The 13,003-nt window shown below is 53.4% G+C and overlaps 4 protein-coding genes across 4 annotated transcripts; 3 read left to right on the top strand and 1 right to left on the bottom strand.

Annotated features, from left to right (window-relative positions):
- Window positions 1-974: 974 nt before the first annotated feature.
- TGME49_262840 (hypothetical protein) lies at window positions 975-1,511 on the top strand (the record flags this gene model as incomplete). Its single annotated transcript, XM_002365343.1, has 1 exon — window positions 975-1,511. One exon carries the CDS (start codon window positions 975-977, stop codon window positions 1,509-1,511), a length of 537 nt encoding a protein of 178 aa, XP_002365384.1.
- A 220-nt stretch (window positions 1,512-1,731) lies between these two features.
- Window positions 1,732-6,051, top strand: TGME49_262850 (hypothetical protein; the record flags this gene model as incomplete). The annotated part of the gene is made up of 5 exons (XM_002365344.1): window positions 1,732-2,107; window positions 2,809-3,383; window positions 3,847-4,714; window positions 4,994-5,219; window positions 5,676-6,051. 5 exons carry the CDS (start codon window positions 1,732-1,734, stop codon window positions 6,049-6,051), a joined length of 2,421 nt encoding a protein of 806 aa, XP_002365385.1.
- Window positions 6,052-7,632: 1,581 nt separating this feature from the next.
- Window positions 7,633-11,471, bottom strand: TGME49_262860 (ADP-ribosylation factor family protein 1, putative). Its single transcript, XM_002365345.1, has 7 exons — window positions 10,426-11,471; window positions 10,262-10,300; window positions 9,970-10,051; window positions 9,242-9,353; window positions 8,674-8,751; window positions 8,079-8,179; window positions 7,633-7,671 (listed from the first exon to the last, which is right to left on the bottom strand). Exons 1-7 carry the CDS (start codon window positions 10,526-10,528, stop codon window positions 7,644-7,646), a joined length of 543 nt encoding a protein of 180 aa, XP_002365386.1. The 5' UTR covers window positions 10,529-11,471; the 3' UTR covers window positions 7,633-7,643.
- A 498-nt stretch (window positions 11,472-11,969) lies between these two features.
- Window positions 11,970-12,524, top strand: TGME49_262870 (hypothetical protein; the record flags this gene model as incomplete). Its single annotated transcript, XM_002365346.1, has 1 exon — window positions 11,970-12,524. One exon carries the CDS (start codon window positions 11,970-11,972, stop codon window positions 12,522-12,524), a length of 555 nt encoding a protein of 184 aa, XP_002365387.1.
- Between the last annotated feature and the right edge of the window lie 479 nt (window positions 12,525-13,003).

The following is a 13,003-nucleotide window of genomic DNA, read 5'->3' as shown; positions in this document are numbered from 1 at the left end:
GAAAGCGGATCTTGGAGACGAAAAGCAAGAAGAAAGGCTTTCGAAGTGACAAGACAAGAGAGGGAGGTTCTTTCACTGCGACTTTGCGTACGCGGGGGCCGAGTCGCGGGAGAGACGGATGCATGTGCGGCGAGGTCTCTCGGATCGGAGACGGGGGATGAAACTGGACGTTGAAAAAAAAGAGAGGCAGAGGCAGACGCGTCTGGCGGCCAGCAACGTTCAAGCCAGCAACAGGAAGAAGCGAGAGCGGAGGCGGCGAAGAAAACGCAAAGACGGCCTTGGTGGAAGAAGAGGAGGAGGGCGCCTGCTCATCTCCACCCACCGTTGCCGGGCGCACTGTGAAAAGCGAACAAGACAGGGGGGAGGAGGGTGCCAAGTTGAGGTGGAGTGAGGGAGACGAGAGAGGAGAAAACGCGTTTTGAGGAGGATTCTCCAGATGAAGTGAGGAACGCCTTTCCTGGCGAAAAGACTCGACTTCTGGGGAGAACCTCAGGGAGGAGAGGACCGCAGGGGTGTGTGCGGCGCGAGTGGTGCGAGTCTCGAGTCTGACGGCAGCGCTGAAAAAGCTCTCTTTTTTCTCTGAAGGCGTCTCCTCTGGGTCGCCGCGCTGTCTGTGCGTAGGCGTCTGTGTCCACCTGCGTCGAGTCCAGAAAAAAACAGAGAAAAAAGACTCGCCGGAAGTCCACTGCCTCAGCGGCCTTCCCCCCTGCTTCGTCTTCATCTGGGCCTTCTCCTTCACCGGAAACTTTCGGGGAACCTCTCTCTGCCGGAGCTGCTTGCGTCGATAGAAAGCAGCGACGGTGGCGCGGAACGAAGAGGAGAGACGCCGACGCGTCGGCGGCCTCCGAGCAAAAAAACGAGCGAGAACTCTCCTCTCCACTCCGACCGAAGGCGATCGCTGTCGGCCCGGAGAAAAAGAAACCGGTCTCCCCCCGGTCCTCGTTGCAACTGGTTTCTCCAAGATCTTCTCGCATATGCACAAGAACCGCTGTCTCCTGTCTGCTTTGCCGGCGCCTTCTCAAAAAGAAGGCAACGGAGGTCTGTACAGACTTCTTTCTCGGAAACTCTTCTTCTCTTTCCTTCCTCGAACCTGCTTTTTCTGGAGGCCGACCCCGACGCAGTTGGATCTCAAGCTGCACAAGCTTTGTCCTCTCGCAACTTGGCTTCGCCGATCTTTCTTCACTTGCTCCTCCTCTCTGCCTGACTGGGAACTCCGCTTCGCGTTTGCCTCCCCCGCTCCTCCATCCCATCCCCTGCCCTGCCGCTGGCTCTCCTCGGTCTCTCTCGCATGCTGTTCCTTCTTTTCTTTTGTCTGCTCCACCCATCGCCTCTTCTCTTCTTCTTGCTGCTTCTCTTTCACAGGCTCCCCCTCTGGTCTTTCCGTTCTTTCTACGTCTTCCCTCGCTCTTCCCTCCCTTTTCCCTCCCTTTCGCCTTGCTTCTCACGATTGGACCTTAATCTCTATCTCTCTTCATCCTCTCTCTCTTCATCCTCTCTCTATCTCCCGTTAGTCATCTACCTCCAGACAGAGAGCCGGAGAGGAAAGCGAAGAGAGAAGGAGGAGCATGCGAGCGCGAGCCGGGGACGCGACGCGAAGCCGTCGCAGGGTGGGCAGCTGCAAACGCGAGAGACTCCCCTACCTCCTCGCGCGCCGAGCAGACGTCTTCTTCTCCGGACTCTGACGCTCGCTTCTCCGTTCCTCGCGTCTCCCGCGCAGACGAAGCAGGCAAGATGGAGACGCTCGGCGTCACCGCGAAGAGAGCGAAAACGGAAAAGCGAGGCGTTCGTTCGCCTTTTCCCTCGCGCGCGTATATCGGAACCAGTTCCTCTCCGTCGTATGTATCGGCGTCGCTCTCTCTGGAGAGAAGCATGCAGGAGGGACAGGGAGTAGTACAGAGTTCGTCTGTCAAAGACAGGAAGCGGGAGAAGCGGAGAGAGCGCGGAAGAGGGAGCAAAGAGAGAGCAGACATCGACGGAGGTGGATCTGACCTGCGAGCGGAGGCGAGACGTCTCGGTCTCTGTCTGAGAAACGAATTCGTAGAGCATACCTTCGACCCCCGATACTCCTCCAACGTTCGTCTCTCCCCCGACCGACTCACGGCCACTGGTAGGTATTGTTTGTCTTTGCCAGCCTCGAAACGCCCTCGAGACGCGCCGTCTCCGTTGCTGTTCTCGTCCAGAGGTTTGGACGTCAGCTGTGCAGAGAGGGAAGACGCACGTGCATTCTGTCTGAATTCTCCGCGACGAAACGAAGCTCTTTCTACTCTCGTGAAGGTCGAAGAAGAGGGTCGCGAGGCCTTTTTTTGCGACGCATGAGGGCTTCTCACCTGTCGGTACTGCTCCCAACGCGTTGTGCAGTGTACAGCGCTCTCCAACAAGACTGTATGTCCTATGCGAAAACAGTGAGGTCCTAAGTTCCGGCGTAGCGTGGAATGCGTCTACGTCGACAGAGCGGTGAGAGTGAGAGAGAGCAGAGCACCAGTGACGGGTGAGACGGTGTGTGAGGAGCTCACAGGATTGAAAAGAGTCTATGCGTTTCTTTCGCCTCGCTCGCCGAGGACGCCAGCCTCTTCTGGTTTCCTGTTTCAGGGAATTCGTTTCCTTAAAAGAGCAAAGTCCCCACAGGATGCAGAGACGAGACGAGAAAGAGAAGGCAAAGAAGCGCCCGAGGGGGTGGTGACTAAGAAGCGTCGAACGCACCCTTAACGGTGCGGGAAGTCGCAACATGAGAGGACAGAAACGGAACCGTGAAAATGCACCTTTTTTCCTGTAGAGTTTGCACCTTTTCACTTTTCCATTTCTTTCCAGGAAACAAGAACTGGGGAACGAGCCTCGCCAGGTGCTGCTGCCGACAAGGCTCGTGGTACTTCGAAGTCACCATTGGATCTTCTTCTTCCTCTTCTTCTTCCTCGCCGTCTTCGTCTTCTTCCTCTTCTTCCTCTTCTTCTGCCTCCTCTGCTCGATTTGAGGTAGGAGTAAACAAGACGGTGGTCGGCGAGGCTGGTTCCTGTCTCTCTCCTTCCAGGCTTCGCTCTGAGCGGACCTCCCTGTCGTCGTCGCGACTGGCAGAGCCTGCTTGTGGAGGTCCAGGCGCGGTGCAGCCGGATGGGGGCGGAGATGGCGACGAGGACGAAAGCAAAGTCGAGCGATCAGCTGAGGCTGCCGGTGAGGACGCGAGAGAGGCGGCGTCCGGTGAGAAACTTGATGCAGAAGAGCGAGGGGAAGAAGACCCAGCGTCTTCAGCGACAGACAGCAGGCTTCTTCGGGGGACACAAAAGAAGAAGTCCGAAAAAGAGGAGAAGAAAGGCAGACCAGCACCAGAGCCTCTCGCATTCCCCGTCGTCGGCTGGGGCTCCTGTCGCACGCTCAAGAATGTTTGTGATGTAAGTAGAGAACGAACGCTACGAAACGCTGGAGCAACACAGGAAAAGATGCCAAGAAGCAAACGCGTCTTTTTGAGGCGAGCTCGCTGTCATTTACAGCCTGTCGACAGGGTCGGAGAATCGGCAGTCGGGGGGCGTCTTCCTGGCTGGTGACGATCGTTATTTCTGTGTCATTTGCAGAAAGGTTGCCTACGCGCAGCAGTTCTCGCTCTCCCGTGGTGTCTCTCTCGTTGAGCAGCCTCTTCCATCTGTTCGTCTCCCGCTTTGTGTTTCGCGTCTCTTGTTTTCACCTTGCTGTTCTTTCTGTGGCTCCTCTCTTCTGCCTCTGTTCGCTGCCTGCTCTCTTCGCGTCTCGCCTAGTGCGTCTCGGTCGCCCTCGCGCTTCGAGTTCTCTTCCTCTCTCCTTTTTCTCCGGTCTTTCCTCTGTTGCACTCTCTTCCGCGTCTCACTCTTCTCTCTCCAGGAGCACCCTGAGCGTTTCCTGACCGCCGGCGTCGACAGCCTGGCCCCCGGCGTCCGCGTTGGCTGGGGCACCCGGCTCTCGAATTTCCTCGCACCGATCGGCAGCAACTGTTTCGGCTACTCGATTTCTTCTTTTTCGCCTCACCCTGCCCCTCTCCGCGCTCGCGCGCTCTGGTGTTCAGACGCCGCAGCCACCGCAGAAGGCGCTTTTCCACGCGGCGAGGAAGAGCGGCTTTCCTCCCCCGCAAGAGCCGCCGCCGCTTCCGCAGAGCACTGCAGCCTGCGACGTTCCTTTCTGCGCAGAGAGCGAAGGGAGAATAATCCGCTGTTCGTCGTGCAGGCCGGGAGGCGACGAACGCTGAGGCGCGGCTTTCGGCTTCCAGAAGCGGGGATTTCTCACCTTCGGTTGACTTCCACCCGAGCGAAGGAGAAACGCGAACAGGCACACGGCGCATGCAGCGAAGGCGAGGCGCGTCCTACTCACCACAGCGAAGGCGTCTCCGCTTCAGAGGATCGGGAGAGAGAGAGAAAGAAGCGAGCCTCGACCTCGCCGGCTCCCCCGCAGAGCGAGAAACCAAGGCATGGGCTTTCCAATGGAACAACCGCAGATGAGAATGCACTCGGACCTGAGGAACGCGAAACGCAGGAAGAAACACCCGAGCCGCCGCGGGGGGAAGCGGCGACAAAAGAAGACGCGACAGAAGAAGACGCGAAGGAAAAAGAGGCGCTGCTGCTGTGGGAAGAAGCTCAGGACAGACTCAAAGAGGGAGACGTCGTCGGCTGCTACATTCACCTGCCCGGAGACGAACCCCCCGCGATTCTGGACGATCCGCGAGGCCTGGCACAGCTGTGGACTTTCCTGCAACAAGGTGAAAAAACTGCATGCGTTGAATCTTCTTTTGTAACTTGCTTGGCCTCGAAAGGGATGGGCAGGGTGAGAGGGGGAGGTGCCGGGGGGGAGTTCGGCAGAAAAAACAGTGGCTTTTCTCTCTCGGGGGATGGTCCAGACAGGCTGAGCAACACACTCACCGCGTTTAAAGAAACCTCTCCGTCTTTCCGAATTTGTGTCAGTGCTGTGTTTGCAGCTTCGGCGCTTCCTCACGCTTCCGCCTCACATGCTTTTTCCTTTCCTTCTGTTGCGCTTCCAGGACTACTGTGCGATGTCACGAACGACGCGAGTCTGCCTCGCGTCATTCCTTACCCTGATTCCTTCGTTTCCTTCTCCGTCAACGGCCTGCTCTTCCCTCGCTGCTTCCGGGATCTCTGCACAGCCGAATTCCACCCTGCGGTCTCCCTCTTCAACGGCGCCTCTGCTTCGCTCAATTTGGGTCCTGAGTTCCAGTTCCTCAGCCCTGCAGAGCGTCGAGTTTTCCGGTGAGTTCCCCCTCAAACATACAGCGGCTTCAGTTCCTTTCTCCTTCTCATCACTCTCGTCGTCTTCGCTCTCCTCGTCTTCTCGCTGCTCTGCTGCGTTCCTCACCCTTTTTTCCTTTCTCACCTTGTTCTCTTCCCTCACCTTCGTTCTCATTGTCGTCGTTGCCTCCTTCCCTTCTCACTTCGACTCTCTTTCGTTTCTCTCCTCCTTCTCTGTCCCCTGCCTCCCGTTCTCTCTCTGTTTTCTCTCCTTCTTCGCTTTCGTCTTTTTTCGTCATCTTCTTCTTTCATCTCGTTCTCTTGTCGCCTGCCTCTCTCTCTCTCACGACATTCTTCGCTTCTCTCTACCGGTTGTTCGTCTCTCTCCTCTCTGTCGCCGTTCCTGCTGTCTGTTTCGTCTCTTTGGCCTCTCCTCGACTCGTCAGCAGCCTTGGGCGCCTCGCTCTTTGCTTGCAGGCCTGCGTGCGAAATGCCGCTCTCGATGTATCCCCTGAAAGAAGACTTGGTGAAGTTCTGGCTGCTCTCCCCGCAAACGGAAACGGTGACTGACCCTGTGTTCCAGTGTACGTACCGCCGGCAGCGCACACTGGCGGAAGTCGAAGGCGACTGGGACCGAGCTCGGACGTTCGCGCGCATGCAGGTCACCTGTGGGCGCCTGGAGTTCTCGACTTTGACGGAGCGTCGAGAAGAGCAGCTCAAGACAGACCGCGCAAAAGACGGAGACAACATGCAGCCGAGCGAGTCCGCGAAACAAGCAGAACGGCAAAGCCTAGTCTTCGGAAAAATGACAGAAGCGCCTCAAATCCCAAATCCTACAGAGACAGCACCGTAAACATCTTCGGAGCAGAGCGACGCGTCCCTGCATGCGCTACGAGAGACGCGAGTCCGCCTTCTGTCATGCCGCCTCGGGAGTCCGCCTTTTTCAACGCGGCTCTCTCTCTCCTTTGACCTGTTCTTCCTTCTCCCCTCCGCCGGACCTTCTCTGGCGTCACCTTAGCCTCTATAAGACGCGCCTTTATATGAAACTGCCTGTATTCACGGTTGTAGAGAGTGTTGCATACTCGTATATATATGTAGATATATATATATATATATATATATATATATATGCTTGCGTTGGCATGCATACATATAGAGATAAATCCATATATGCATATATGTGCATATATATACATACGTACGTTTGGGTGGAGATTTGTACACGCAAACATATGAGAGTGTATTTATCCGTGCATATCGATGTATTCGTATTTGTGTGTGAATACATAGTATGACTGGATAGACGCATCCGCATATATATATATATATATATATATATATGTTGCAAAAGATAGGGAAGCGTTTGAGGATATGCATTGGACTTTTCGTTGCTGGCCATCCAGCGTTTTCTTGGGCGAGTCCTTTCGTCTCTTCTGGGTATTTCCGACTCAGGTCAGTTGTTAAGAATTCCTTGGAAGAAAAAAGAGTTATAACATTCAAGTCTATTCCGGGTGAAACAGAGCACTAGGTCTCCGATTCGCTTGGCATGGCCATAATCTCGTCTCTTCTTTCTCGGTGGCCTCCTATTTGGTTTTCTTCATATCTCTCTGGGTCCTCTCTCTTCGCGACTGCCCCAGTGTGTCTGGGTCTGGCGGTCAACTACAAAGCCTATGCGACCCTCCCTCGCGACATGGCGTCTGTCTTGTTCCTCGTATCTTGGAAACCAAGGCTCAAACGAGCTGCGAAACTCGGAACCAATGGAGAGGCAAGCAAAATGCACCACAGGACAGTTCCGCGTTTCTCCCGTTCTCTGCATGCAAGCAGATATAAATACATATAAATATATATATATATATATAGGTGATCTATTATACATATATATACATATATTCATATGCACGTAATATATACGCACATATGTTGTTATGCCTTGATACCTATCGTGGTATGTACCTTTGCATGCACTGACCGACATACGCCAAGTTAATGTTCACTATTCGATGCGTGGATCACCATCGTTCCGGAGACTTCAGTTGCGCCTCGACAAGCGTTCGGTGGCGGCATAGATTTGAAATTTACTTGATTTAGATATGCAAACTGCCTGCTTTGGATGTTGGCTCCTCCAGGCGACGCATGCGCGCGCGCATGCAGAGACCGATGCAGAAATTTTGATCTTGTTCTCGTCTCTTTCGCGAGACGAAGAAGAGCGAGAGCATTTAAACCGCATGCACATGACAGATGAGACATTCCTGAAGAACGAACGCGAGAAGCAGTCGTTCCACGCTTCGCAGGGTATGCATGTACCGAATATACGCCGAAAGAGACGATACCCGCTAACTGAGTTAAAAACTACAGAGTTGAACAGTGTCAGTCTCACTCGGATGTGAGTCACGGTTTACAGTTGCTTCGTTTGTTAGAGATTTCTTCTCCCCAAGACGTTGGGGGCTACGACTGAGAAAGGACATCTGTAAGCCTGAGAAGAGAAGCGCGACGGAGATGAAAGAGAAAAACCGCATGTACCAAACAGAAGCGGAAAAATGCCACAAGCGTGCCTCGACCATGATTTACGAATACACAAGTAATGCCTAAATATATATATATATATGTATACATATATATATATATATATATGCATATATATATATATATATACATGTGTGTATGCATGTGTGCATCTCTACATATACAGATATATATATATATATATATATATGCACGTACACGTGTGTATACAGAGATATACATATGCATGGATATGGCTTATTTTTGTCTTTGTGGGTCGTAACGAGGCGCCTGTACTGCGACATCTGGGTCGCCAAATCTGTCGATTTCCCCTCCCCCCTCCCCTTTAGAAGGAGAGTAAAATCGAGACACACTCACCAGTCCATCGCTCGATCCAAACCTTCTCCCTTGACAGCGGACGTTCGCATGATCGCCCACGGACGGTCTCGCAGAGAAGGAAGTCCCAAAGCAGCTGAGATCTACGAAGGCATCGAGGAAACAATGAATCATCTCAACCTCATGCGCTTTCATATATAAATATATCTGGATATACACACACATATTAATGCGTCTGCCTAACCCTCTATATCCAGATACATATATATATATATATATATATAGACAGATAGATAGATATATACGCATGCATACGTCTACGTTTCTGAACGGGTTTGCATCTGTCTATGTATCGGTGTCTCAGCACCTATGGATGGATACTTCTATGAATGTTTATGTTCAGGTGGTAGTGTCTATCCTGTAGGATTCCGTTCTATGGATCTGCGTTTATCGCTGTCTTTGCATGTTGTCGGTTCTCCCAGTGCGTTTCTTGTCCTTTCTCCCCCTTCATCTGCCCCGTCGTTCTGTGCTGTTTTCTCGGCGGTCGGCTCCCCAGGCTCTCCTTTGCGTCTCTGGTTTCCTTCTTCTTTTCTCCCGTTGTTCCTCTCTTCCCTGTGCCTTCGCTTTTCTGTCTCACTTCGCCTTCACTCATAGCGTCCGGCAGGTCCTGCTTGTTGGCTACGACGGCGAGAGCGACGCCCCGCAGTTCTTCCTCCTGACGAAAGCGAACAAAGGCAATCGCCGCTGTCAAGAGACGAAGAGTCATCGCTCTCGTTCCAGGAACTGACGTCTCTTCCTTGCTCGGCACACACCATTCTATTAGCAGTGGCGCGCACAGTATCGATGCATATGTAGAAAAATGGCGAATCGCAGATATGCATGATACAGAGTAAGAAACGGAGTATATACACCTAGGCTTCATGCATGGGAGAGAACAGCCCAGGAGACACACATAAATGGAAGCGGAGTTCGCTGTATTTAGACGCACGACGTCGATCGTCCACAGCGCCTCTGAAACTCGAGAGCCGTAGTTGCACTCGTAAATGTTTCGAGAAAAAGGAGTCTATCTGTAGACTTAGGCGCCCGCCTCTGTAACCTGGCTACAGGACGTGGACCGAGGACGCAGTCTCGTTTCTGCTTCATTTTCCATCGAAGTCTTTTCGAGCGAAAGAGACTTCCGACGCAGCTCCGTCTCTGTCTTTTACTTGCAGAATCAAATGCAATTCATGCTTCGCGTCGGAAATGCGCTCCCGATCTGCGCTGTCGACAACGTAGATAACTGCGTTCGTATTCGGAAAGTAGCAGCGCCAGTACGGTCTGGAAACAGCAAAGGAGAGTGGAAGAATGAATTTCCAAGAGCTTCTCAAAGCGACGGGTGGCAGACGATGACGACGCGGACCGCGCGATAAGCTGGAAAAAGGCATGTGAGCCGGAACGGGGGCGCGAAAACGCACAGCAGTCCCAGGCCGAGAACATCACCGGTGCGGCATGAGCTTTTTGTCGTAGGACAATGACGTCCAACACTTACAGCTGGCACAAGGTCGCAAAACGATGTTTAATTTTTTCCACATTCTCGAGAACGAAATGGTCTTTCTTCTCCTGCCCGCACACTGAGACGACGCCACAGACTCTCTCGAACGTGCAAGATCGGTGTGCTCTCCATCTCAATCCATCTGGAATTTGGGCTCGTCTGCTTGACCCCAGTGACGCTCGTTCGCGTCTGCTGCCTAGTCGTGAGTCTTCCGGTCCAACTGTTTTCTCTCACTGCGACTCACGAGTCTTTCCGGCTTCCCTCATTGTCTCTCTGTCTCCCCATCGCCTCTTCCTCTCTCAGACAGTCTCGCTCTCCCCACAGGAGTCTCGCGGCTTCCTTGGGGGCCTCACAACCTTCGCCAGCGTCGTGCTGCCTTGGATTCGTCGGCCGCTGACCTACCTGACAGACGTCTGGCCGCCCAGGTCCCAAACCTGGAATTCGACGTTTTTATAGCGCACCGTCTCCACATTGAAGCCAATCGCTGCACAGCGCAAGCGAGACACAGAGAGGTCGAGCAAAGGCCGAGAAGGTGACTGCTCTCCGGCGACGCGGCCCAAGACAGCAAGGTGCGAGGGAACTCGCTACGTCGCGCAGAGTCACGGGCAAGGCACTGACAGCACAACAGCAGCAGGCAGACGGACAGGAAGGCGGGCAAGAGGAGAGAAGAGAAGAAGAGCGGGGAGAGCCTTACTGGGAAGCGTTTCGACGACCTCGTTCAAATGCAGTCGATCTGCAGAGAGAAAAGCAAGCGAAGGATTTCTTGAGATGTGAGGAAACGGAGAGGGAAGACGACTTGCGAAGCGATGCAGGTGCGAGCGACGACGAACCAGTTGTCTCGACTCCTTGACGCCTTACAGAGAATCGTCGTCTTTCCTGCATTGTCCAGGCCGAGAATGAGAATCCGAACCTCCTTCGGACCTATAAGGCGTGAGAAAAGAGCTGAGAAGTAACCTCCCATAGTAGCAATCGATGGAGACGGACGAAACGAGGAGGGAGAGACAAAAAACGGAGGAAATGGTAAAGAAAAAGAAGAAGTCCCTAGAGACAAGGCGATCGCGCTCTGCCCTTCATTTTAAAATGCCGTTCTTGATCTCCCTTGCGGCCATTCTCTTCTTCTCTCGTCTTTGCTGTTTCCTCGCAGTCTTCTCTTCTTCTCCTCTCCTTCTCGTAGCCCCTCCTTCCGTTCCCTCTATCCTCTCTCTCCTCTCTCTCCTCTCTCTCGTAAATTTTCCTCTCTCTCCTTGCACTCTTTTCCTTTCTCTCCTTCCTCGCCGCTCGACTGGACGCTTCTCCTTCGTTGTCCAGCGACGCGGCTTAGACTTGAGTTCTCTGGTCTTCTCTCGTCGTCTACTTCGTTCTCTCGTCCGCTGTGTCTTCTGGTCCCTGCGCCCTTTCAGCTGCTTTTCTTGTGACCGGTTCTCTGATTCCCCTGGAAAAAAACAAAAGGAGTTTCCAATGAAGAGGACGCAGAATGCAGTCGGAACGCAGAAGACGAGCAGAACATCGGGCAGCAAGACGTCGCGGAAACAATTAAAACGAAAGAGTCGGAAAGGCCTGGCAATGCTGCTAACGGTGTCGCCAGAGTTCGACTGAAGGGAAAGACGAGGTCGACAGGATGGGCGCCGCTCGACTCACACGGAAAACGAGGAAATAGAGCTTTCTATGTCCACGAAAGACCCAGTCGCAGGTCAAACTCCAGAAAGGGAGAGAAACAACAGAGAAACAACAGAGTTACAGCAAGACAAAGCCAAGCCAAGCAAGGCGCGCTAGGCGCGAAAAGGCGAGGAAAGCGACCATGGCTTCTGCCACGGACTTTACGCAGGAGACCTAACGCCAGTGCTGTCGCGTCTCTCCCTCGCAGATGCGCACAAGAAAAAAAAGAGAAGACAATTGTCTCTTCTTCACTTTTGTTTCTCGCCTGGGCTTCTCGTGTGATCTCCTTCTTGTCTACTGCTTTTTCGCCTTCCTTCATACGCCGGACGGAAGCGAATCTCGAATTCCCCGAATATAAGCCGACGAACCGGCGCGAAAACTTTGTGCGCTATGCCCCAGAGCAGCGCGGTGTCTCCTGCCGTCTTGTCGCGTGCGTTTGTTGACTGAAAAAAGATTTTCTCCCGTCACAGAGTCAGGGAGACCATGCGGCGCCTCCAAGGAGGTTCTTCGTTTCCGCGTCTCTTCTCGCCAGGAGTTCGTTTTCTGCGTAGATGCAGAGGAAAGGACGCTGGACCGGAACCGGATGAGCTACTGCGGCGTTCCTCGCGCTGTGTATCTATAGACGGCGCTCTGCGTCTGTCTCGCCTTCTTCTTCTTTCTTGCGCCTCGCTCTGCTCGGAAAGCGGCATCAGAGTGTCGACAGGGCGCCGGAAACAGATGCTTGTCCGCTGCATGCAACAACGCAAATGTCCTTCTCGCCGGCTTCGCGAGCGCAAGTCCTCCTCAGTCACAGAGAGGCACCAGAAGAGCAAGAGAGAGAAAACCTCGACAGCCGTAATTCGAGAGAAGCCCCGTTCTGGAAGTTTATCCGGCGCGGGGACGACAGGAACGTCATGTCAGGATGCATGTACGCATTTGCGTGTAAATATGTATCTCTGTGTTTATGTTTCTTTGTAGATCTCGGTGTCTGTGTTGCGAGGCTTGACATTTGCCGCAGCGTCTCCTCGCAGCTGGCGTCTCCTGCGGTGGCTTTTCTGCGTCGTTGCCTGCACCCTTTCGCGGCGGTCGCTCTTCGTAAACCGTACAGCCTTGCTCTCCTGTTGGAGACAGGAAACTGTCTGGAAGCTCTGCGGCCAGCGCCGCGGATTTCTGAAGAAACGGAACATTTTGTAACAGAACCGAGGGATTCAGTCGGCGGGGGCTTGACGGCGGACGGAAGTGAGAGAAAAGGAAACGCATTTGAGAAGAAGAAGCAGAGAAGAAGAAGAGATAATCGTTTGTCGTATCTGGTCTTGGGGTGACTTCTTCCCCCTTTTTGCTTTCGACCTCATCTCCCGAGCAGTGTCCACTGCCGTTTTTCCTTCTCCTCTTTTCCTCCGTTTCTCTCAAGCAGCTCGGAGGTTGAATTTGGTGCCATCATCCTGTAGGGAATCTCACGGCTCTCTCTGATACAGAAAAATCTTTCGTCCGTTGCTCAAGGTTCCTCCGCTACGCTCTGTTCCTTTTCTCTCACGCTCTACGTTCGCCTCTCTCGCTCTAGGATTTCCTTCGAGTCATCCTTGTTCTTCTCTGGATCTTCCTGTTGTCCTCTCTGCTGCTCTCACTACCAGTTGCAGTAGCGGCATCTTCGGTGGCGTCTGCAGCGTCTCTCCCATGCTGCAGTCGAGAGTTTTGCCAGCGTTGTCTTTGCTTCCCAGCGGTGGCGTCTGTCATTCTTCGCCTTTTCCGACTTCCCCGTTCTCTCCTGATTTGTGAACAAGTGCGTCCGGCGCTGTGGACC

This window comes from Toxoplasma gondii, chromosome VIIb, assembly GCF_000006565.2.
Source record: "Toxoplasma gondii ME49 chromosome VIIb, whole genome shotgun sequence".
Taxonomy (NCBI): domain Eukaryota; phylum Apicomplexa; class Conoidasida; order Eucoccidiorida; family Sarcocystidae; genus Toxoplasma; species Toxoplasma gondii.
The sequence above is the reverse complement of the archived record's forward strand: the minus strand, read 5'-3'. Positions and strand labels throughout refer to the sequence as shown.

What these genes read in the sequence shown, in the direction of transcription:
- TGME49_262860 (XM_002365345.1), bottom strand. Translation starts at nt 10,528, where the DNA reads ATGGGAGGTTACTTCTCAGCTCTTTTCTCACGCCTTATAGGTCCGAAG. An exon ending in AGGAAAGACGACGATTCTCT is followed by an intron (nt 10,301 to 10,425) that starts GTAAGGCGTCAA and finishes TTCTCTCTGCAG; the next exon opens with ATCGACTGCATTTGAACGAG. An exon ending in AATTGCATTTGATTCTGCAA is followed by an intron (nt 8,752 to 9,241) that starts GTAAAAGACAGA and finishes CGCTTTCGTCAG; the next exon opens with GAGGAAGAACTGCGGGGCGT.